General features: G+C 39.0%; 1 protein-coding gene and 1 pseudogene across 2 annotated transcripts in view; one reads left to right on the forward strand and one right to left on the reverse strand.

Moving 5' to 3' along the window:
* Nucleotides 1-17964, forward strand: part of DNAJC21 (DnaJ heat shock protein family (Hsp40) member C21) — a 28596-nt gene extending 10632 nt beyond the window's left edge. For both annotated transcript variants that reach the window (XM_068535227.1, XM_068535228.1), the window contains 10 exons: nt 2194-2317; nt 2630-2752; nt 3128-3432; nt 4686-4837; nt 6785-6872; nt 9060-9218; nt 9627-9669; nt 13880-14052; nt 16872-16947; nt 17479-17964. In XM_068535227.1, the coding sequence (XP_068391328.1) occupies nt 2194-2317; nt 2630-2752; nt 3128-3432; nt 4686-4837; nt 6785-6872; nt 9060-9218; nt 9627-9669; nt 13880-14052; nt 16872-16947; nt 17479-17643 (1408 nt within the window). In that variant the 3' untranslated portion in view covers nt 17644-17964. The remainder of the gene's footprint in view (nt 1-2193; nt 2318-2629; nt 2753-3127; nt 3433-4685; nt 4838-6784; nt 6873-9059; nt 9219-9626; nt 9670-13879; nt 14053-16871; nt 16948-17478) is intronic.
* Nucleotides 620-2002, reverse strand: LOC137755090 (riboflavin kinase pseudogene; annotated as a pseudogene).
* Nucleotides 17965-24603: the final 6639 nt, after the last annotated feature.

Here is a 24603-nt window from a genome sequence, read left to right on the forward strand (position 1 = left end):
GAGAGAGTCTAGACCAATTAGAACTGAGTCAGCTGTAACAAAAATGGAACACAGTACAGTGATTTGAGCCCTTAAAGGAAATGACTAACTAAAATGAAATTTCACAAGTCCTCATGTCTATAATAATAAATAAATGTGCAAAATATCAAAAATACAGTCTGGATTTTTCCCCTTAGGTTTGTAATAAACTGTCAAACCTCTGCTTAATATAGTTACTTTTATAAGCCTTCTGACTAGCAGAGCGTGCTATCCAGGTACATGCATGCTAGAATTTTACCATGAGAATTATAGTTCTCATCTCAAACTAGTGGCTTGCCTGTTACCCATATTTATATATATTTCATTCCCATTATAGAACACTTAAGGCCTTTCTAGTGGTACATTTTAATCAACATGTTACATAAAAAAGAATCTTGATTTTTAAAATGAACCTTTTTAGTACTGTAACGTGATGGGTTTAATTGAACAGCTGGAACATAATATGGTAACTACATTGTACTGTTTAATTCACAGCTGTAGGAAAATGTCTGATTTTTAAAATATAACCAAGATGAGACTGTAGAGTTATGAGCAGTAAAATATTAGAAAACAGTGAATGAATAAATAAGATGCTTTTCCATCAGTGGCCATTCATTATTTTGCTTTTAGGAACCTGGAAGAAGTTGTCTTCTTTGAGTTTCAAGTGTTTTGGTAAATCTAGTCGTTTCTTAGCTTCCTCAGTATCACCTTGAATTGCTGAAATGAGTGACTCTAAAGAATCACAGTTCTTTTCTGGTCTGAGGTAGCGAGAATTTCCCCATAGAAGTCCTCTTTGAAAGTATGCATGATATGAGCTTCCATGGACGTTTTTGTATTCTTGTAGTATGGGTTCCATTCTATGCTCACCACCATCTTACGGACGTCTCCACTTCCAGCACCGGCCCAACCATGATATATGCCAGTGGATGCATCAGCCGAAAGATTATCTACTACTTGTTCAGGAAAGTTAGCTGTAGGGATGCCCAGGTGCTTGGGGCCGCGACCGAAGCCTCGCACCACCTGGCCGCGGCAGAAGTACGGCAGGTGCCTCGTGACGCCGTCCGCTCGGGGTGCGGGCTGCGGTCCAGTCTGCGCGTCCGGCCGAGCCGCCGTCAAGGCGGTACCCGGACCCCCCGGGCCAGCCGGGGGACACGGGCGGGAGCTCCGCAGGCTGGCTGGGCGGGCGAAGGCACGGGCGTACAACGGGCCGAGCGGCGCGGACCACACGCCTCGGCGATACCCTCACGCCGCTGACCGAACAGAAGGTGCTGGGCGATTCAGAGGCTGCGTCTGGAGGAAAATTCTTATTAAATTATCTTTTATATAAAAATCAGAGAATCCTAAATTTTTCTCCTCCTGAGGAATTTGGAAATCTGGCCTTAGAAATGCTTTTGCCTTCCTTTGGAAACTTTGAAATTCTTTCCTGCCTTCCTTTTGCTCCAGCTCTTCTCTAGATCTTAGGTTGTTTTCTTGTCCCGAGGATTCCCTTGTCTTTTTGTTTAAAGGCCCTGCCTATTAACTCTCCTGTCATCTGGAGGCAGTACTGCACAGTGGCGAGGAGCATGGGCCTCCTGGTGCAGGACACGTAGTTTTGAATTCTAGCCCTGCTGCTTATTGGCTTTATGACTGTGGACAATGTTATGTAATATTGCTGAGCTTCAATTTCCTGTTATATCAAACGAGAGTAATAACTAACTTTACAGAGTGAGGGGCAGTTGTATGTGTGTGAAGCTTCTAGATTGTTTACATAAACATTAGAAGAATTTTATTCTGGTCCATGTTGGTAAATTCCCAGATCGCAAATGTATAATTAGTCTGTGGACCAGATGATGTCCACTACTGTCTTATTTAGTAAGGTCTCTTTCGTGTGAAAGTGCAGCTACCTTTCTGGGAGAGTCATGGACATTCCCTGGCTCATTAAATTCCCCTCTTCGTATTGGCTAGTACCGTATACTGCCTGTAATGTGCTGGGAGTTGCAGTCATAGTTTTAATCAGCACTTCTGTGAAAGATTATTAAGTCTTTGCCTGTTGATATTTTTCTTCAGATTTTTTGGTTGTGAGTTGACCACGTTAAAATGTACAATAATTATATTTTGACTGTTTCAGAGTAAGGAATCCTTTTGAATTCTTATTTATTCAGCCTTCACTGATGTCGCTAATTTTTTTTTGTTTAGGTATGATAATCATAGAGAGGCTCTGCTTAAAGGTGGGCTTGATGGAGAGTATCAAGATGACAGCTTAGATTTGCTTCACTATTTCACTGTGACCTGTTACTCTGGTTATGGAGATGATGAAAAGGTAAGAAATGAACTCACTGATAATTTCTTATCAAGCACTTAAGTAAGACTCTCAAATGCAAAGAGAATTCTTAAAATTATTCTACAATAGAAGGTGAAAGAATGTTCATTTTGGAAACTGAAAAACAGAGCCTTCATATTTAAACTGTCAGCATATAAAGACCTTCAGTTGAAAACTAAATGTACTTGCAGTGACCGAGCTTGGGACTGTACTTCTGTAACATTAAAGTTTTTCATGTTGCATTTTAAAATCTTATTCTATAATTAAACTACAAAAGTGTTAAGAATTTGTGTTTCTGTTACTGTTTTTTAGGGCTTTTATACAGTGTATCGTAATGTTTTTGAAATGATTGCCAAGGAAGAACTAGAATCTTCTTTAGAAGAGGATGTTGAGGATTTCCCAACTTTCGGAGACTCCCAGAGTGACTATGATACGGTAGAAGAAAAATTCATTGCCATTTTGTAATTAGCGTTTGTCAGTGTATCTTTTCCGCATTTCTTTATTTAAAAAAAAAGGGTTCTAGTTCTTGGTCTTTTACTGTGACTCTCTTCCTCTCTTTTTTTTCCTGATCACCTCCCCTCTTTTCACTGTTTCGTGATCATGGTCCCATTCCATTAATTTCCTCGTCAAATTCATTCTGAAGAGTTACTTTGTAAAGCCTTCAAAGGACTGTCTTCTCTGTTGATTAATAGTAAAGTTGTATATATGAAGAAAGGAGGTTAGATGTTTTGCAGCAGCAATATTTGCTGCCTTACTAAAAAAGAAATCCAAATAAAAATCTAGCATTTTACCTATTTTCTTTGTCACTAGGTAGTCCATCCTTTCTACGCTTATTGGCAGAGCTTCTGCACTCAGAAGAACTTTGCTTGGAAAGAGGAATATGATACACGACAGGCTTCAAACCGCTGGGAGAAACGAGCCATGGAAAAAGAGAACAAAAAGATTCGAGACAAAGCACGGAAAGAGAAGAATGAGCTTGTCCGTCAGCTGGTAGCTTTCATCCGTAAAAGAGATAGAAGAGTGCAGGCTCATCGAAAACTTGTGGAAGAACAGAACGCAGAGAAGGCGAGGAAAGCCGAAGCAATGAGGCGGCAGCAGAAGCTAAAGCAGGCCAAGTATGTGGTGCTGGCTGGACCCTGTCTATAAGTAGGTGCCGGTCACAGGAAGCATCAGTGGATACCTGACGTGGTGCTTTCATGGGGGGTTTAATCCGCATTCTGCCTTCATCCTTTTCTTTTACATCCTGGCATTGGACTACGTCTTTTCATCGACTGTGAAAAAATTTTTCTTTTGAGTTGGATGTTTTCCTTCAGAGGCCCTTTATACTTGAGATTCTTTTCAGACTCTTGTAACGTTTAGTAATAACTAACGTTAATCGAATTCTCATTCTGTACAAGGCCCTGTTGTAAGTGCTTTTCTTGCAACAATTCTGTGAAGTAAGTTCTGGTTTTTATCCTTTCTTTTGAGGAAATGAGGCCCAAGATCACATAGCTAATAAATTGCAGAGGTGGGAATTGGACCCTAGAAGTCAGTCCAGTGCCCTGCTTTTAAGTACCACACAATACTCTACTCTGTCAGTATACTCTTAGATATTTAGTTCATGTCAGTGCCTTTTAAAGTCTTGTTGTTTTGAGTCACTGTAAAGGCATTGTGTCCAGAGCATTATAGCATTCTTTAAAAAACTATTCACTTCTTGAAAGTTCTACCCACCTCATCTTTGAAAAATTAGCACTTTACATGACACTTACGGCTTAAAACCACCTGAAGAATTTTTTTTTTTTAATAAATTTATTTATTTTATTTTTGGCTGCGTTGGGTCTTTGTTGCTGCGCGCGGGCTTTCTCTAGTTGCGGTGAGCGGGGGCTACTCTTCGTTGCGGTGCGCGGACTTCTCATTGTGGTGGCTTCTCTTGTTGCGGAGCACGGGCTCTAGGCCCACGGGCTTCAGTAGTTGTAGCACGCAGGCTCAGTAGTTGTGGCGCAAGGGCTCCAGAGCACAGGCTCAGTAGTTGTGGTACACGGGCTTAGTTGCTCCACAGCATGTGGGATCTTCCTGGACCAGGGCTTGAACCCACGTCCCCTGCATTGGCAGGCGGATTCTTAACCTCTGCGCCACCAGGGAAGTCCCCACCTGAAGACTTTTAGTAAGTTGCAAAGAGTTATATGTTTCAAAACCCATTATCTAGTGGAGCAATTAAAATCAACCACATAACAGATAACAGATTTAAGTGACTTTGCCTGTTTCAGCCATGTACAGGTTTTAAGTTTGTAGGCATTGACAATTTGGGAGGAAGAAGCTCTCCAGGGGATGGGTTTTAAGCCCCCAAAATAAATAAAACCAATGCAGAGACTGTGCTGTGTGTGTCTAGACTGGCAGAGCAGTACCAAGAGCAGAGCTGGATGACGGTGGCCGATTTGGAGAAGGAGCTCAGGGAGATGGAGGCGCAGTATGAAAAGGAGTTTGGAGACGGATCAGGTGAAGATGAAGCGGAAGAGCAGGAACTCCAAGACGGACAGGATGGTAACTTCCTCCATTCATTAAGAAACTGCAGGAAATAAATGTTTTTGTGCTCAGGGGTTGTGCACTCAGGATGCTCCCAGGTGTCCGTAAAGGGCTCAGGTGTGAGACAGCAAGGAATGGGAGGGCAGATGAAAATCTGGAGAACACCTGGGTTCCAGCCGATTGTTGCCAGTTTCATGTTTGTTTGGTTTGTTTGTTTTTAAAGTGAGGCTGGAAAACTGGATTTTTATGTGCCATCTCCCAATTTTTAAATATGGCAGATAATTGAAATGAAAAATAATTTGGCATGGCCAAGTGAAGGTAGTCGATGGAAGTAGTATAATTGCAGTAATTTCATTAACGAACTCTTTTCTGACCATGTTTTGAACCATTTGGCTGCATAAATATATTGAGAAGTGGGCATATTGTCAGGTGTAACTGGTTATTTTTAAAAAATGCAGTTAAGCAGTAGGTCAAGTTTTAATAGTAACTCTTTCCAGAAAAGCCGATACTGTGCAGGAGTCTATCTGGTGTATATAAATTGTCTCATTTCTGACTTGTAGAGGGGCTTCTCCTGGTGTCCTGAGATGTGTCTTTTCTCTTCCTCTGTCATTAGAGCACAGGCATGTGACTACCTTAAAAGGAGAGGATTGGGCTTTGTTGAGGATAGTGATTGATATACCTGACTTTCTCCACTGTCTCTGGCTGTTCCATGAGAAATAAAAGTAAATGATCTAAACATAGTTTACTTAACTTTACCTTACTTACAAATGTTGGTTTTCAGACTAACAGCTCAAATGATAAAATGACAGACTTTTATTTATTCCACATGATTAGGAAATGAAATGTTTTCTTAATTAATTGCAAGTAGTATGTGTGAAAGTGCCTTGAGAGTTATGAAGCACTGTGTAAATGTGAGGTGGCATAATTATGTAGAGTTTTACAGTTTATAAGGTGCTTTCACATATAAGATCTTGCTTGATCCTCACACTATGTCCCTTAAATGTAGGTTTTGCTCATATAGTTGTCTCTTTTTTACTGAGAAGCTCTGGCATATGTCTGAGAACATATGAGTGAGAACATTCTTAGATCCAGATTTTGACTTCAAATCCAGCATTCTTTATTAACTATTTGAATAATCAAACTATTTGAAAGTGTACACATAATTAGAAAGTATCTGATACGAAACATTGGAGGTATTTTGATCATTTATGATTTCAGGAGAATGTCCTTCAGAATCATATTACCATTACTTATTATTAAAAAAAAATGTAGAATATAGAAGAGATACCTTGGGATCTTTATCGATCCCATAGTAAATCCAAAATGGCCATCAGTTTACTTGTTTATTTCTTACAAAGATAGAATATGGGATTGTGCAAAGACTTTCAACTGAGCTTAGATTTTGTGGTCTATATTGATAATAATTATTCCATTGTAATAAAGCTTCAAGTTTATAAAAGTCTGTAAAGATAATGTTAAACTTTACATGTAATATGCTATTTTATGACCTTTCTAATAATGATGGAATGTCATAAACTAAGCTTATTTAAGCATTGAAGAGTAGATTACAATTACACATGTGTTCACACCAAATCTTGCTCAAGAGATAAACTAAAACACCTTTGTTGAAAAAACTGCTTTGTGGTAGAACTATGAAAGTGACATTTGATTTTCTGAACTTAGCTCACACCTAGGACTCTGAGAATTTTTTGAATTTTCTTCTAAGTAGGCTTATGAAAAGAACTTGAAAGGTAAAGTGATCTGTTTGGAAGCCTTCCCTTATAATTCAGTGCTGCTTTTAAAAGGCCAACTCAAATCCCGGTAACATTGCTTTTTCTTGGTGAGGAAGCAACAAATTTTATGTGTGCAACTCTAGATACTTACTGAAGAGATGTTACTTGTTAACATGTTTTAGATTTATGTTCTAATCAAACAGGATTCTTACTGTAGGCTTCCCTCTCGTAGGTAAAGATAGTGACGAGGCTGAGGATGCAGAACTTTATGATGGCCTTTACTGCCCAGCATGTGACAAATCTTTCAAGACGGAAAAGGCGTAAGTTTAATATCTTTGAACTCACCTCCTCTTTTGAGGTGAAGTGTAACACTTTGAAAGTCCTAAAAAAAATGCTTGTAGCAGTTGGTCACTAGCCCTCACCTGTCATCTTGGGGGATATCTTCCCAGCAGGGGAGGAAGAAGGATTTGTACCAGCAGTTAAGCCTGTTGTACTGATTCTCATTCATGTGATGTTCCTGTGTAATAGCTGCTTTTTAAACGTGTACGCTATCTCCAGAAAGAAACGTTGCTTGCTTTGGTGAGGAAGGCAGAGTCACACAGGCAAGGGGGCTAAACTGAGGCTAGTCATCTTTCTCCACGGTTGGTGCAAACTCACTTCCAGCTGTCATGCTCCCGTGCAGACCGTTGTCGCCAGCCCGAGAACTTCAGATGTGTCCTGCCTGTAGTATAGTTGCTGAAGTCAAAGGACTTTATCCTAGGGAGCAGTCACGAAGAGAGAAGTATTAAAAAGGATACTATCATAAAGCAGGCGGGGAGGGGCCGGCTAGAATATGGGAAAAAATGAGAGTAGAATTAGCAAGGGGAAAAGAAGCAAAACACGTGCAGTAAAGAAGGAGGAGGCAAAGGATGGAAATGGAGCTTGGGAGTCCTAAGTGGTATCCCTGTGTAACCCCAGGGAAGAGCGATAGCGTAGCCAGAGGAGTGGCGCAAGGCGGGCAGAAACAAGCAAGGAAACAAAAGCAACGATGAAGGAGGCTTTAAAAATAATTTTTGTATTTGGAAAGGACGTCAAACTTACCGGCAAGTTGCATGAGTAGAATATAGAGCGCCCGATTCACCTCACATTTTGCCCCGTTTGCATGTGCTCGTTCTCTCTCCACACACACGGACAAGGTTTTTTCTGAATAATGTGAGAGTAAGTTACATACATAGTGCTCCTTTACCTCTGAACACTTCAGTATATATTCCTTAAGAATAAGGACATTCTTCTCCATAATCACAGCTGTCAACTTCAGGAAATTTATAACGTTGATGTAGTACTTTTATTCCATTTACTGCCTATATTTCGCTTTTGTCAGTTGATCCCGTATTAATGTCCTATGTAGCATTTTCCCAACTTCAATACAGGATCTAGTCTAGGATCATGTATTGCATTTATTTATTTAGTCTCATTTAATCTGGACCAGTTCCCTTTTCTGTGCCACTGACATTTTGGAAGAAAACTGACCTTTAAAATGTTTTTTAAAAATAGAATATTTCTCATTTGGGTGTGTCCATTTCCTCACGATTAGATTCAGGTTGTGCATTCCTAGCTGGAGTACTGTGTAAACCTGTGTTGCTCTCAGGGTTTCTATCTGGAAGGACGGAAGTCTGTCTGCCCCTCATTGGTGGTGATCATTTTGATCATCCAATCAAGGTGTTGTCTTGTTTTTCCACTGTATAGTTAGTATTTTTTCCCTTGCAGCATGTTTAATATGTGGGGAGACACTTTAAAGCCATGCAAATATCTTTCTCTTCATCAAAATTTCCTTCCTAGATTTAGCACCCACTGATGATTTCAGCTTGTACCAATCTTCACTATAATCGTCTCAGAATGAGGCTTTTCCAGTGCCAGTGCTCTACGTCATAAGTCATCATTTGACCTTCTGCTGTACAAAAGAGCATTTATCTGTCTGTTGTCAGTATGAATTTATGAATTTCTTTTCAGTGTTTTAAAATTCATTGCTGCCCTTCTCATGCTCAAATTTCCCAGTTGTGGTTAGTGAGAATTCCTTCAACGTGGCTCCTGTGTCCTTTTGACATGTCCCAGACATATTTTTGAGCGCTTACTTTCTGGCACAAGATGTTCCAATTTCTCTCAGGAACCTCGGTCGTAAGGAGAGAATTTTAGTGGGAATGAAAAGTAGGCAACCCCAACTAGAAAAATCCAGATCTGAACAGGATGAGATAAAGTAGTGACACAAGTCTTCTACTTTTTAGTTTATCTAACTCTCATAGCTTAAGTGTTGTCAGTTCTGTTTTGTGAAGTGTTATTTAGTTGCCCATGGGGGCACTGAACTAGACATTGCTTATGGAGTTTCACACAGAAGGGTAGAGATGTGTCTTAGTTTACATTTAGGGTAGTGGCAGTGAGAAGGGAGACCCCTCTTGAAAAAAGCAAAAGGAGGTAAACTACTCTTGTGAATTAATCCCATTGCAGTCACTCACACCAGCTTGTTCTTTCAGCATGAGGAATCATGAAAAATCAAAGAAGCATCGGGAAATGGTTGCCTTGTTAAAACAACAGTTGGAGGAGGAGGAAGCAAATTTTTCAGGACCTCAAACTGATGAAAACAGTCTGAATGCCAATTCTGAGGAAGAAATGGAGGATGCACCAAAACAAAAGTACTTCTAAAAATGTCACTACACCTACTGAGCACATTAGAGATTGCATTTAAATGCTGTTTTATCTCAAAGAAGTTATTCTGTTACGCTAATATTTTCTGCGTTTCTTCTAGTTAAGAGAACTTTATAGTACTGAAATGGTTAAAGACATGATGTCGGATATAATTTTTATAGACTATATTATGACTCTTAAAAGCGGTTTTATAACTGGGTAATTGATATGCTAATTACTATCAGTTGAACCACTGTTACATTTTTCTAAAATGATAATGTGGATATTTTTCTTTTAATGCTTTATGATATTAAATATGTTTTAATATTTTATTTCTATTTGTATCACTAGTATTTCAATATTTTTTCTTTTCACTTAGTCAAGTATTTGACGTTTTGATTTATATTTGTTCTTAGGCTTTCTAAAAAACAGAAGAGAAAGAAACAGAAACCAGCACAGGTATGTTGAAAAAGTTTTATTAACATTTAATATCAAATGTAAAGTTGGAGTGCTCTTGTTTATTCAGTATAATCTGTATTTAGGAGAGGGACTGTCACTCCCTAATTTCATGTTGATTGCAAAACAGATTAAAAGGCGTTGAAAATATTTTGGTTTTTCACTGCTTTACCTCATCATATATATGTGGTCAATTTACCTAGTTATTGTTGTCTGTGTGTTTAAAAATTTTGCATGTGGAATTCCCATAATATAGATTAGCTGAGGGGACCATATTAAAAAAATATTTGGACATATGTGATGACAAGATTTTTAAATCAGTATAACAGTTCAACTCAGAAATATATGAAAATCTGGGGATTGATCATTGTAATAATGTACATGAAATTTCGGAAAGGGAACATTTGCTTACCCACTCCTGGGCATGTATCTGGAGAAAACTCTAATTTGAAAAGATACATACACCCCAATGTTCATAGAAGCACTGTTTACAGTAGCCAAGACATGGAAGCAGCCTAATTGTCCATCAACAGATGAATGGATAAAGAAGGTGCAGTATATATACACAATGAAATATTACTCAGCCATAAAAAAGGAATGAAATAATGCCATTTGCAGCAACATGAATGGACCTAGAGATTATCATATTAAGTGAAGTAAGTCAGACAAAGACAAATATCGTAAAATATCACCTATATGTGGAATCGAAAAAAATGATACAAATGAACTTACTTACAAAACAGAAATAGAGTCACAGACATAGCGAACAAACTTATGGTTACCGAAGGGGATAGTGGTGGGGGGGTGAGGCAAATTAGGAGTTTGGGATTAACATGTACACAGTACTATGTATAAAACAGATAGCCAACAGGGACCTGTTGTATAGCACAGGGAACTATATTCAGTATCTTGTAATAATGTATAATGGAAAAGAATCTGAAAAATAATATATATATATGTATAACTGAATCACTTTACTGTACACCTGAAACTAATACAACATTGTAAATTAACTATACTTCATTAAAAAAAAAAGTGGTTAAAAAAAGGAACATTTGCTTAGAAACTTGTAATGATTGTGATTCTTGAAAAAAAATGTTTTTTCAAGCTTAAATATTTCACACTGGGGGGGTCCAAACTTAACCTCTTATCTTAAGAATTATTATTAAATAACAGGGTATTATGTTGTTACATGTATAACACAGTCTTGCGGATTTTTTGAATCTATAAAAACAAAGTGTACTTGCCTATTTTACTAAGGGTATTTGGTGGTTCTACAGGGAATGGAATTGATTTCTGTGCTATTTTAATATAATCTAATTGTATTTGCTTTTATTAAGTATTAAATGTTAAATGTAACTCTTTTTAGAAATTGGAAATGTTTTTAAGAAAATTTAGGTAACACACTAATAATTTTTCATAAATCTTTAGATTTGGCTTATTTATCCAAATGGCTATAATATGTTTGATAATTTTGTCTGTTTCATATTCCAAAATGATACATGACACATGAGTTAATCACTATTAAAATTGTGACTTGGAACTTTTTGCCTCAGTCACAAAACCACATAGCAAATTATATGTTCCTTTTATAAAATGACTCATATCATCTTCCACCCAAAGACTCTGTAGTCATTAGTTTAGAACACTTTCTCTCTTCTTGTGTGTCAGAACCACTGGAGTAAAGACAAAATAGAATGGAGAGGGACTTATACCTGATAGGTCCTGAAGATTGCAACAATAAGCACATGTATTTGTATTCTCTTACCAAGGAAAATGCTTCTGTTTACCAGCCCATTTTTTTCCCTCCAAAGCTATATGTATTCCTTGATGATACCTCTTGTTTATGGTTTCTAATTATATCAGGGAGAAAGCCCCAATTCAGATCAAGTTTTATGTAGCACTTTCCCTGGATATTTTCTAAGCTCCTTTCGAAGGGGAAGGTAGTGTGGAGACACGTATGGGTAGATAAAAGAGCAGGAAGCAGCAGATACTGAGCCTCATGAAACTTCAGATTGGGAGTTTTCTGTATTGTCAAAAGAATTTGCATGAGCCAGCAAGGATTGTAAAAGAAAACCCCCAAAAACTGAAATTGAATGTAAACAAACAAAACCCCCTTGTTGACAGCAAGGAAGAATTAACGCAAGAAAGTTTTGAATGCGGTACTCTGAACACCATCCTTGGGACATGCTCTAAAGACAGAATTAACTCTAAAAGAAGAAATCTTGAGCTTTACTTAGGGGATATTTTGGTGGTATTGGTGTGGTATTTCTGAAACTATTTTATGTGTATTGTAGGATAGAGCAAATGAGTAATACACTAATTCTTGGGAACCAGATTCTCTTGTGGGAGAAGGGAAATACAGGTATCAATTGAGGGAAAGAGAGAGGAAGAACACTAATGTTGGACTGGAATTGGGGGTATCAGTATGAGCTCATGATATAAAAAAATAAATAATACGTGCATGAGCAGTATACACTGAGGGCCCAGAAGCAGTGATACCCAGTAGCAATGAGCATATGTAGTTCCCACATCTTTGTTTCTAAATCCCCTTCCCCAGTAAAAGGAGTCAGGGTTTGGTCCTTGGAGAAATGGCTGATTCTAGGGCTGAGACAGGGAAAGTACAAGGGGAGCCTGCATTATCTATGCTAGAAATATAAGGGGTATTCAAAAATTGACAGGGATAAGTCAGAAGTACCCAGGAGTCAGCTTAAGGGCTTGCCGAATATGGGAAAATTTGAGTCATCAAAAAGAATAGTGGTCATAGATTTTTAGACATTGATTTTATTTAAAAAAAAAAAAAATCATGTATCTATACTGAGCCTAAAAAAAGAGGGAGTTGGAGAAAGGAAGCAGATGGGAATGCTTCATTCCAAGAATATGAATTAACACAAATGCAAATGGCAGGACTAATAGAAGCAGAAAAATCACTGTTCTGTATCCACCAATGTAATAAACGGTTCACATAAGAATCATCAGTAGATGCCAGATCCATTGGGTAAATAGTTATTAGGGAACAGGATATTGACACAATCTCAAAGTAACACTCTGCACATATTAAGAAAAGAAAAAGGTACTTAACAGTAGAAAAATCTGGCAATACCATCTTAATCAAATGATGAAACTTTAATCACTGAAAAATGGGAACTGACATTTTCTTCCTGATAATAATATATTGAGGACACAGAATTATCTTTATAATATTCCTGCTAGAAATGTTTAACCTGAATCTAATCATGAGGAAATAATTAGACAAAGTCAAACTATGGGACATGCTACAAAGCAGCCATCAAATTGTCAATATCATGAAAGAACAAAAAATGGAGGGGGGTACTGTTCTGGAATAAAGGTGATTAAAGAGATATGACAACTAAATGCAACATTGGTCCTGGATTATATCTACCATAATCCAGGGGTTACAAAAAAGGACATTACTGGAATGTGAATATGGATTGTGTAACAGATAATGTCAGTGTTAAATTCTTGAGTGTGAAGAGGGAATTGTGGATATGTAGGAGAGTGTTTCTGTTCTTAGGAGATACATGAGATCTACCTGCAGCTTGCTTTCATAGTTGGAGGGTGGGTGCAGAGAGAAGGAACGTGGGAAGAAGAGAGGGAGAAAGCAGACATGGCAAAACGTTACCTGAGACAAAAACAAACCAGTTGTATTTAGCGAAGATATGTTAGTCAGGTGTTTTTTCTTTTATCATGCCTGTTTTGTTGTTGTTTTCTTTTTTTCCTGATTGTAAAATAGTTGCTCATTGCAGATCATTTGGAAAATATGGAAGAGTATAAATATCATCCCTAATTCTGCCTATAAATATTACTTAATGTTGAATTGAGTTGTAATCAGAGGTTATATATAATTTTCTCTCTACCATTTTTGCTAATATGTTCTATTTTTTCACATAATTGAATCAATATCTTTGGAAACATGATTTTTAAGAGCTCTATAATTTTCTTTCATATATTCAACCATTCACTTATTGAATATTTGGATTGTTTCCAATTTTCCCTAATTTAATATTTCTGTAATGGGCATTCATTTTCTTAAGTTATTGTCTGCCTCTCCTTTTTATTTCCTGAAGATATCCTCCTACCAGAGTGCATAGCACATTACCATTGTTTATTATAGCTGTTTGGCAACATAACATAAAAAGCCAATAGTATTATAGTATTTATTTTGTAATGGCACACATGTTTTCTTACCTAGAATTATGATGATAATTTCAATGAAAATGGAACTGGAGAAGGAGTAAAGGTTGATCCAGAAGATAACAGCCTAAATCAAGACAGTGCCAAAGAATTGGAAGATAGTCCCCAAGAAAATGTCGGTGTTACAGAGACTGTGGAACTGTGTGATGACCCCAAAAGTGAAGCTAAAAGGTAAGTAAGTCAGAGTTGCTTGTTGTTTTCTAATTACTTAATGCTGGTGGTGAGGATGGCTTTTCATCTATCAATTGAAACCCCCTTTCGCATGACGGACGCCATGAGTCAGATGTATCTGTGATTTACACCTACACACATACGTTTACAGAGGCCGGCGTTGGAGGGAGGATGCTAGACAGTGTGCTCAGACGTTGCGGCAACATGGCCCGAAGCAGAAAGGAGTCACGTGGACCCAGTTTTTGTTCCCCTTATCCTGCTGAGGTTCTTATTTTGCCCAGGGCCAGTAATCCTTGGCACTTGCTTGAGAACAAGACTGCAGACACGACTGTGCCCCATTCGCCTGAGTATCACTGACCAAACCTCCTTGCTCGGGCCAGTCGTCCTGTGTTCAGCCCCAGTGCAGGTCGTCAGGGCATATGGGCACAGCTTGGGGCCCTCGTGCTCTAGAGGCCCAGGAGTCCTGGTGCTGCACAGGCCACAGTGGTTGGCCAGGGGAAGGTCTCACTCAGGGCAGGTGGCATTCCTTTCCCCCTCCTTCCTCTCCTTGTCTGACTTTCTCGCTCCCATCCTCCTCCGTTCCTCTAGAGCGGAATAATTTCTTCTTCCTTGAGGAAAGATCTGAACAGTAGGCAGCCGCAGGTTCCTGTCACAGGACCGTGAAAAAAGAGTTCAAATGGCAGAGTGAGGTGGAAGCCTGAGTTGAAAATGCTCAACGCTGGAGTAACAGTGAGGGGTGTGGGACTTAGGTGCCATAAATAAGGGGAGAAATGCCATGGAAGCCTAGAGTAGGCCTGGAGCTGTAGGAAAAGGAGGACAAGGAGCTACATAAACGGGTAAGTGGATGCCTGCCTTTGAAGACTTCGGACAGCGGAAAGCCGGCAGGGGAGGTTACACACTACTCTGATGCCTGGTGTGTGTTCCCGTGTTAAACAGGAGGAAACTGAGTCTGGGTTAAATGGCTTGCCCCAGAACAAAAGCTGGTTAAGTGGAGAAGCCGGCATTTAGTCCCATCTGCCTGACTACTTGAAGGACCCAGTTCAGCTAGCTCCACGGGGCCCAAGCATCCTGTGAAGGTCCCTTGGAGGCTGCTTGGGTGTATGAGGGATGGGCCAGAAGGTGGGCTCCAGGCCCCTGAGTACCTCCGTCATCTAGAGCTGAAGTATTTTCATTCATTTTCCATAGTACCTCCACGTGGGATTCATCTGGGGGAGGACAAAGGGTTCTCATTGCTCAAACTCAGACTTTCGCAACTACTCGTGAAGTAGTGAAGTTCAGCTTTCTCACTTAATGATGTGAGAAAAAGAGTCAGAGAATTCAAATGACCTCTTCACTGCTGAGGAGTGGCAGGGCTGGGATAACTAGCCCGCGCCCACCGGCAGGTGTCCAGACCCCCTTTCTGCGGGACCCCTCTGCTGCTGCTCTGCAGTGCGTGGATGCCAGCTGCCTAAAACACGTGTGTGTATCTAGGGCACATTTTCATTTTTATTTTTTTTTCCTTTTTATTGTTTTATTGAAATATAGTTAGCATACAATGTTATTTTAGTTTCAGGTATACAGCATAGTGATTTGACATTTATGTACATTACATTACGCATTGATCACCACAACAAGTCTAGGAACCGTCTAACGCCGTACAAAGTTATGGCAGTATTACTGAGTATATTCGTAGGCTGTACATTATGTACTCTCTAGAGTACTTTTTAAAGATAAGGTCTTAGATATTAGCTTCAGAGATGTAGCTGCTACCTTTCATAATAAGGTAAATTGTTCTTTGGGAATATTATCCTGAATTTTCTTGGATATATTTGTGGCCTATCTGTGATGATATTTTGTAAATTAGTAAATGTTAATCTGTTGCCTTTTATGTCATTGTGTCTTTTTCTTGATGCTTTCAAACCTGGCTGAATACTGCGTAATGCTGTGCTGTACTCCTAATCAGCATCGTTTAAATGTGTAGGCCATTTAACTTAATACAGACTCCTGGGTTCTGCTCGAAGAACGGAATACTCAAGAAGTGCTTGGCAGCATTATAACTCATTGGTTATAACCCATTCCCTCTGTTCTGTAAATTCGGTTGTGCTCAGATTTTACCCTAAGAATTTGGTCGGCACAAATGAGGGAAAAAGTATGAGAGGACTAAGGAAAATGAAAATTCATATAGAAGATTAAGCAGAGGGATGTTCTGGAGTTAAAGCAGAACAGGAGGAAACTGACTGTACTGGCTGGCAATTTCTGGGTTGTAGAATACAGGGGAGAAAAACCCGCAGATCAGCAGAAAGGACATAATCTTAATAAAAGAAAATTCCTTACATTTAGCAAATGTAATTCTATAAAAAATGCATTACAGTGTTTTTCTCATTTCACTGTGGAACTGATGAAATGTTTGTCATCAACTGGATCAGGTTCAACAAGTTGTGTCTTTGGGGAAACACACTTAATGTCATAGATTATTTGTGAGTACTACTGGTTGGCCAGTGAAGATGGTTTGCTTCAGTAAATGGAGTATTAATTAGCTTTTTTACAAAAATACACCATATAAAAGTTCGGAGCTATTTTAGCATTCTTGTTTTAGCTTGTGTTTCAACTTTTAAGTAAACTCCTTCGTTTTTGTGTCAAATTTGATATCTGATGATCTCTAAAGTTGTTTTTTAAAGCTGTTCATTTGAGATGTGAAAATTAATTTACTTGGCCATTAAAATGAATGAATTAGCCTTTAAAATGCATGTCACTCTTTTGAGTCTTCTTGGGAGCAAGGTGACAGTTAAAAGGGGTACATTATTATTGGATTATACTGAATTCTTTCATTTATTTTCCAGCGTTTCTAAACCCAAAGGAAAGAAAACCAAAGATACTAAAAAATCTGTCAGAGTACCTGCTGAACCACAGACAGTGGTAGGTCAAAATAATATTGACAGCTCTTCAGTGGACCTTGTTGTTTAAGCAGTATAATCTAAATCCTTAATTCTAATTCTGAAGACGTAAGTGTGTATTTGGTGAGCCCTTCTGCACCTGCTGCGTAGATGTGGCTCCATCAGCAGTTTTCCCTGACGAACGTAGAATTTATGTATGTGCCACTGACGTTTTTTTCTTCGAAGTAAGCGGAAGCACACTGGACATATCAGATTGTACCAGAACAGTTACTGTTCTGTTTTCCATTACTCTGAAATCCAAAGCCTTATCCATGTGGTACGTCCTGTTGAATGTCTCAGGACCCTTAAAGTTGATGGTGTTGGTTAATGGAACTCGACTTCCAAGAACAGCTGCCTCTGTTGAGCCTGTCTTAGTAGCCGTCCATTGTGTTAAAAGGTCTTTATTTTGCAGTTATTTGATATTTAATCTCAACGTGAAAGCACTGCTCTCAGATAATAATACTTGCTTTTATTTATGTGTTTTTTTTTTTTTTTTTTTTCTTTCCCTTCTCAGAGTGATGTTCTTATCAGCTGTACAACCTGCCATAGTGAATTTCCATCCCGGAATAAACTTTTTGACCATCTAAAGGCCACAGGTCATGCAAGAGCACCTTCATCATCATCTTTAAACAGTGTAACAAATAGTCGAAGCAAAAAAGAGAAACGTAAAAACAGATAGAAATCCTGCCAATGCTTTTTCTTTTTGATTGTCTCTAGATTTTGACACCAAAAACTGAACTGAAATCATCTAAAGAGTTAAAATTTCAGTCATCTGCAATTTCTTGCATTGTGGAAGATTATTTTTATCTTGTAAAAACATTTTGTTGTTTAATATATATTTTTTAAACATTTCATTAGTGATTGAATTCTACTTTTGCCATCTGAATTGACTTGAATGTCTCAAAACAGGTAAATATCGTAAAGTATGCATTCTTGACTTCTGTTGGCTCATGTGGACAGAAATGTACAGGGAGAATTAAATTATTTTAACACGTACAAATGCTCCTTTCTGTTTTATTTTGTGAATTTCACATTAAGTGAAAGTATTTTTATATGATAAGTATTTTTATATGATTCAGTGGTTTTGTGTTTTGTTATGCCTCGTGATCTGTTGAAGACTCAGATCATTTTAAAATCGTCATGGGTTTTTTCCACCTGATACCATGATTCCAGTTCTGATTTTAAAACTACTTCTAAATAACCTGTTGTTAATTACTGCATTTTTTTCCCCTGAAGGACAATGATAAGTAGAAGCTAATTGAACATATATGGTTGTTTTTCAAGAATAGTTATCTCTTCAAGGTATAATTATATTGATTTAACTTGAGATTTTACCGGTAATTAACAGTAAGATATATCTTTTGGTTTTTCACTCTGATTTGGCTCACGGAGATGGAACAAATTAATTTATGGGGTGCGTCCTCCTTAGGCATAGGGACAGCTGTGAAGCATGATGGCTCAAGGTAGCAGATGGTTCAGAATTTATTCTATTTAACAAGGAATATTCTGCCTTGGGTTTTCTCACTATTTTCAGAAGTTTTTTTGTTTTTTTCCGTCATTCAGTGGAGAGAAACTTTTTTAATGAAAGATTTTTCACTAAGGCTGATATTTATGCCCTAGATTATCTACTCTGTAGCAAAGATGAATATTAAAAGAAATACGGAGAATCTTTATAAGTGAGTGTGGTCAAGTATATGGATCAGTGATGAGTCGTGTTGTAGGGTGGATTAAATAGGCAATGCTTTTAGTTGGTCTTGAAAGTAACTTTGAACTCACTAGCTTGAAATAAGTACTTGCTGTTCAGTGAAGTTATTTCTCTCCTTATATCCTTGAATCTTCAAATGAAACAATCTTCAGTTATGCATAAGCTCTAAAACACAGGGTCCCCGAGGGCGAGGTCTTTTCTGAAAGCTTCATGGCTAGTATTGATGATACGGATCGTTCTGTGGGATGGACTTGAAAATGTGCATTTGTAGCTTAATTTTTAGTTTGTTTCTTTTTCATTTAGATAGATGTTTATTTTCTTTACCTTCTTCCCTTTCTAACTTCTATTGCTAATTCCGCCTAATTGCTTTCCCCCCTTTCTTGGTCCCTTCAGGTGAAATGCCAGCCAGTTTTCTGCCTTTGGTCTTTTCCTCCCAGGCTTCATCTGAACACTCACCACCTTCCTCTAATTTGAACTAGGTGAATTGGCCATAATTATGAATAGGAATATTAATGAACGGGAGGGCATATTAGTCACATGTTATTTATTGTTCAGTAAAAAAATAGGAAGTCATCTTGAGAGGTAGAGAGTGTCCTGCAAATGCCCTTCAGACCTTCCTTGCTTTCCCCTGTACCAACCATGCAGGCATGTTTAAATTTATTCCTGCTACATGTGAGGATTGACTGGGGTTTCTTGTCACTTTTATTCTCATTGACAGAAGTCATCCATACTTTTTAAGAGATCTTCATCAGTTGTGATTGGAAATTAGATTTCAGTTCTAATCCTGTGTGTGATGCTGATAAGTCATTCAACTTCTCTGAACTTCGTTTTCCTTATCTCTAACACAGTTGTTAGCATAATAATATTGTCTCCATTTATCACACAGGATTATTATGAAGATCAAATAAAATAGTACATACGAAAACGTTTTTTAAATACAAAAGCTTTATACACAATGTTATTGAATTTAGATGAGTTAAATCTTTTTCAGTTAAAATATTTGCAGATAGAAGTGTATGTGCTGAATTAAATGTGCTTTAAGTTTTATGGGAATTTCCAATCTACTTCTGAAGAGGAAAACAGAAACATATGTTATGCCAAGGGTAAAATGTTATTTTTGGTGGATCACAGACGTTCGATTTTGTTTGTCTGAGGCAGAGCAGAATATTCAAAAATACATGAGCACATATTTTACGTTAATCTCATTAAAGCTCAGTGGTAACTACCATCTTGATTGAAGTTAGCTCAAGTGTAGAAGGTGCATAGCTTGAGGGTTCTGGAAGGAGAGGGTTAGGGGAAATCCCGTTTATTCCTCCATAATTCATTCAGTGGTACCAAAGCTAGGGTTCTCCATGAAGCCCAGTGAGACTTTCCCTGTTTCAAATAGGAACAGTATCCCTTTCAAAAGCACAGCACTGCAGGAAAATAGGACGGCATCAAAATGAAAACTTCTGTAGAACAATAGGCAACATAAGTAAAAAGACAAGCCTCAGACTGGGAGAAAATGTTTTGATACATATAACTGACAAAGAATTAGTATCCAGAATACATTAAACGACAAAAGAACCTCCTATAAATCAGTGAGCAATTGACAGTTATGCATTAATACCGAGCAGTTCTCAAACTTTTTGGTATCAAGTCCCCTTTACACTCTCAAAAATTGGGAACCCCAAAGTGGTTTTGTGTATGTAGTTTATATCTACTGATATTTACTCTATTAGAAATGAAAATAGAGGAATTTTTGAAGTATTACCTTATTTAAAATAATACATGTTAAATAACATTTATGGAAAATAACTTTTTCAAAATGAAAGTTTAATGAGAAGAGAGGCATTTGTTTTACATTTCTGAAAATCTCTTTAATGTCTGGCTCTACAGAAGACAGCTGGATTCTGATAGCTGCTTCTTCAATCAGTCTGTTGCTGTATGTTTTGGTTAAAGTATGTGAAGAAAATTGAGCCTCATGTGGATAGGAAATTGGAAAAAGAAGGACCTTGTGGACCTCCCTGGATCTCCCAGGGTCCTCAGACCACACTTAGAACCGCTGCATTAGAAAAATGGGTAAAATATATGAGCAGAAAAAGCTTGAATAGTCAAAACAGTACGAAAAGGTGATCATTGTCACTGATAATCAGGGAAATATGACTTAGTTGTTTCATGTTTTCAGATTGGCAAAAGGCAAAAAGTCTCACAAGATCAAGTGTTGGTGAGAATGGAGAAATGGGAACAATTGCTTCAATTTGATGGTGGCTATGAAAGTTGAAGACGTACCCCCTGACCTGACAACTCCAGGGGTATACCTAGAGTCTCACAGTGTCTGCAGAGGCACAGCATGGGCTCTACCTGAGGACTGTCACCCAGGTCCCACTCCGGACCTGCTGAATGAGAATTCGCAATTAACAAGACTTCTCAGGTGACTCACATGCTTCTTGCATCTTGAGAAGCGGTACTCTCAGGAACCCACGCGCATGTGCACAAGGAGACTTAGTGGCTGATCACAGCTGAATTGCTTGTATCTGGGAAAAGTTGGCGATGGACCCTAAATCTCCGTGAACAAGAAAGTGGATAAATTGTATAACGGACAATAAGATGGCAAACAGGCAGTTCAAATGAGTGAACTGGATGTGTAATACCAGTGGCTAGCCTTAAAAAAATACTGAATGAAAACAAGCTGTCAGAAGGTGACATGTATGCCACATATATAGTTTTTTAAAGTACTGTTGTTATTTATAGAGAGAAAATATAGAACCATCAATGGGAAACACATCATTCAGAAAAGTAGTTGCCTCTGTAAAGGGAGGGAGAGGGGTGGAATGGGGGCGTGGCAGCAAAGGGGCCTTATCTGAGCCAAGACTTCTATTTAAGATCTGAAGGAAGATGTTAGCATTGATTAATTCTGGGTGGTGGGTAATGAGGGTTTATTACTCTACTAACATGTTTTCATGAAATACTTCAAATATCCAGAGAAATACAAATTAATGTTCCATTTTTTGTTAATAGAAAATACACTTGCACGAAAGGGGAGATAAAGGCTTTCAGGTCTACATTTTATTCCTAGCATATTCCATAAGCTCACTGTGGCAGAGGCTATTACTTGTCTCTCTCAATATTCATTCTCTCCTCCTTCCTTATAATTCTGATTTTTAATTGGGCACAAAGCCACCTAAAATATTACCTTCCTAGCCTCCCTTGCAGCTAGGAGTCTGTAAGTTCTGGCCAGTGATCTGAGCAACTCTGGGGACATGTCCTTAAAGATGTGGGATGTCCTTATTCCTTCCTCCGCCAGCTTCAATGAACAGGTTAACGGTTGGCGCTCTACCCCTGTCTGGGATCATGATTCCTCACAGGGCAGAGAAACTGAAGCCCAGGAGCTTCCATCCTTGACACTCAGAGGGACCCTATAAGCCCCAGACAACCTTCTGCATTCGAGAGAAAACTCCTGCATTACTGAAGCCTCTGTTGTTTTGCATTTCCTGTTGCAGGTGACTCGCGTCCTGATTGCTTTTTTCTTTTTTTTAATTGAAGTATAGTTGGTGTATAATGTGTTAATTTCTGCTGTACAGCAAAGCGATTCAGTCATGCATATATATACATTCTTTTTTATATTATTTTCCTTTATGGCTTATCTCAGGATATTGAATATAGCCAGTCGCTTATTTCACCGTGTGTATTGTTCCCTCCCCATATGAGAGGTGTAGCTTCAACAGTGGCAAGGACGTGGACTCTTAGCTCTGAGAGATCTGGGATCAAGTTACAGTGGCAGCACTAATTATGTGATCTTGGGCAAGTCATTTAAACTCTTTAAGCCTTTTTTATTATTTTTTTTTCATCTGTAAAATAAGGGTGAAATCAACCTTGCCGAATTGTAAAGGTGAAAACTTAAGTGTGAGCACTGTGCCTGGCACGTGATAGGCATTCAATAGCTATTAGCTTTTACTTATTTTCAATAATCTCTTCTGCTTATACGTTTTCTTGCTTTATTTAACTGTTCACTTTGGTTTCTGAAATCATCTAATGGAATGGTAATTTGCAGAGAAATCCATGATTATATTGATCCTATGGTGTATTTTTTTTTTTTTTTTTTTAAGTACTAGTGTATATATTGAAATTCTTTCTGGCTCAAATGGAACAAAATTTTTACATGCTAAAGCTGAAAATATGCTATTTCAACGTGGTTGTGTGATACCAATGGAAACCGTCTTGACGATCACTGATCCTAATTATGTTAGAAGACTCAGTGCATTTGTACAGAGAATTACTTTGCCATTAAAATGAGACAGGGCCCCAACATCACTGATGTCCTTTCGGATACAAAATGCCTTCTGAAAACAGGAAGGGTTCAAATTATCCTTCACAGTATAAATTATTTGAATGTCACTTAGAGAAACTTTCTAACAATTTCTAAAACGAAAAGGTCATGGTGTCTCTCCACATTTAGATAAAATGGTATGTAGTTAATATATCTTCAGGTACTTATTTTCAAATTTAATAATAACTCATACTTTTGTGTACGAGGTAACAGTAGTCTCAGCATATATGAAGCATAACTTCCAACAGTTCCATCCAATAGTGGAATCCGTCTCTTAGGATGTTCCTGTAACTGTCCAGTCAGGCTTCTCTGCTGGAAATGCCATAGAAGGATGCCTGCCCTGGGGGTGGGGGGATTCCCTGAGTGATGGCAGGATCCTGGGCTGGGGTTCTCCACCTGCAGTTCCAGGGAAGCCCAACAGCTTGACGAGCGCTCTGGTGAGTGAGCTCACACCACTCTCCACTGGACGTCTTTTTAAAAAACCGGTGCTGCATGCATATGCTTTCTCTGCGAACTTGAATTGGGTTTTGAAAGCGCAAATCACTGCAAGGAGATGGAGGAGAAAACTTATCCCAAGTGGGCGGGCCCATCTGCAGGCACTTTTAGCTGGGCTGTGTGTGCTCTGCGATCTGGGCTCACCTGAGAGAGAGCTGTGCAGCTGGAGAGAGACGTCTTTGGTGCTCTCCACACCCACTCTGTAGATGCCTGTAAACCAGGCCCCCTTTGTCTCCCAAGATTCAGTGCCCTCCAGTGGCTGGAGGTGGGCCCAGGGAGATCCAGTCTCTGCTCCCTAATCCCAGCCGCTCCGTCCTGGGGCCTTCCCAGCCCCACTGCCCAAGGACCCTGCCCACCCCAGGTCCTGGGTAACTGAATCCTCAGAACAGCAACAGTTTGAGAATCAAGGTAGGCATGCGAGGGAGCCTCTTGAGGTGCCTCAAAACCAAAAGACAGAGGTGGTATTTCCTCCACTTACACAGGAGATCAGTGTGGAGAGAGTATGGGTCTTGAAGTTAGATTCACATAGGTTCAAATCCCAGCTCCAAAGTTATAAGCTTGTTAACTAGGACATATCACACCAAAGCTTTGAGCCTGTTGCCTTTAAATGGGGATGGTAATATCCATGTCATACGTTAGTGGTTAAAATAAGAAACTCTCATATACAAAGAGCCCAGCAGAATGCTTGCCACACAAAGGCTTGCCCCAAATAGTGCCACACACTATTAAATCCTAGTTCCCATTCTATTGTCTTCCCTTTCCCCGTGAAGTACCCCGAGGAACATGGGTTTAGTTGCCCAGCTCTTTACCTAGTTCCCCCTGTACAGAGTGTTTTCCTTGCAGTTACACTGGGCCCACCTGGATCATCCAGGATAATCTCCTCAAGACCCTTAACCACTCTGCAAAGGCCTTTTTGCCATGTGAGGAAGCATTCACGGGGTTCAGGGATGAGAATGTAGACATCTGGGGGCAGGAGGTGCATTATGCTGCCGACCCCAGGCTCCTCACTCGAGGGGTTGTTGTAGAGGCCGAAGTGATGGTGCCTGTGGAGCACGGCGGTCTGCCTGCTGCACAGCTGCCCTGCTGGCAGGTCTCGGGCTTCCAGTAGACTGTGAACTTCTTGGGGGCAG

This window comes from Eschrichtius robustus, chromosome 2 (assembly GCF_028021215.1).
Source record: "Eschrichtius robustus isolate mEscRob2 chromosome 2, mEscRob2.pri, whole genome shotgun sequence".
NCBI classification, from domain to species: Eukaryota; Metazoa; Chordata; class Mammalia; order Artiodactyla; family Eschrichtiidae; genus Eschrichtius; species Eschrichtius robustus.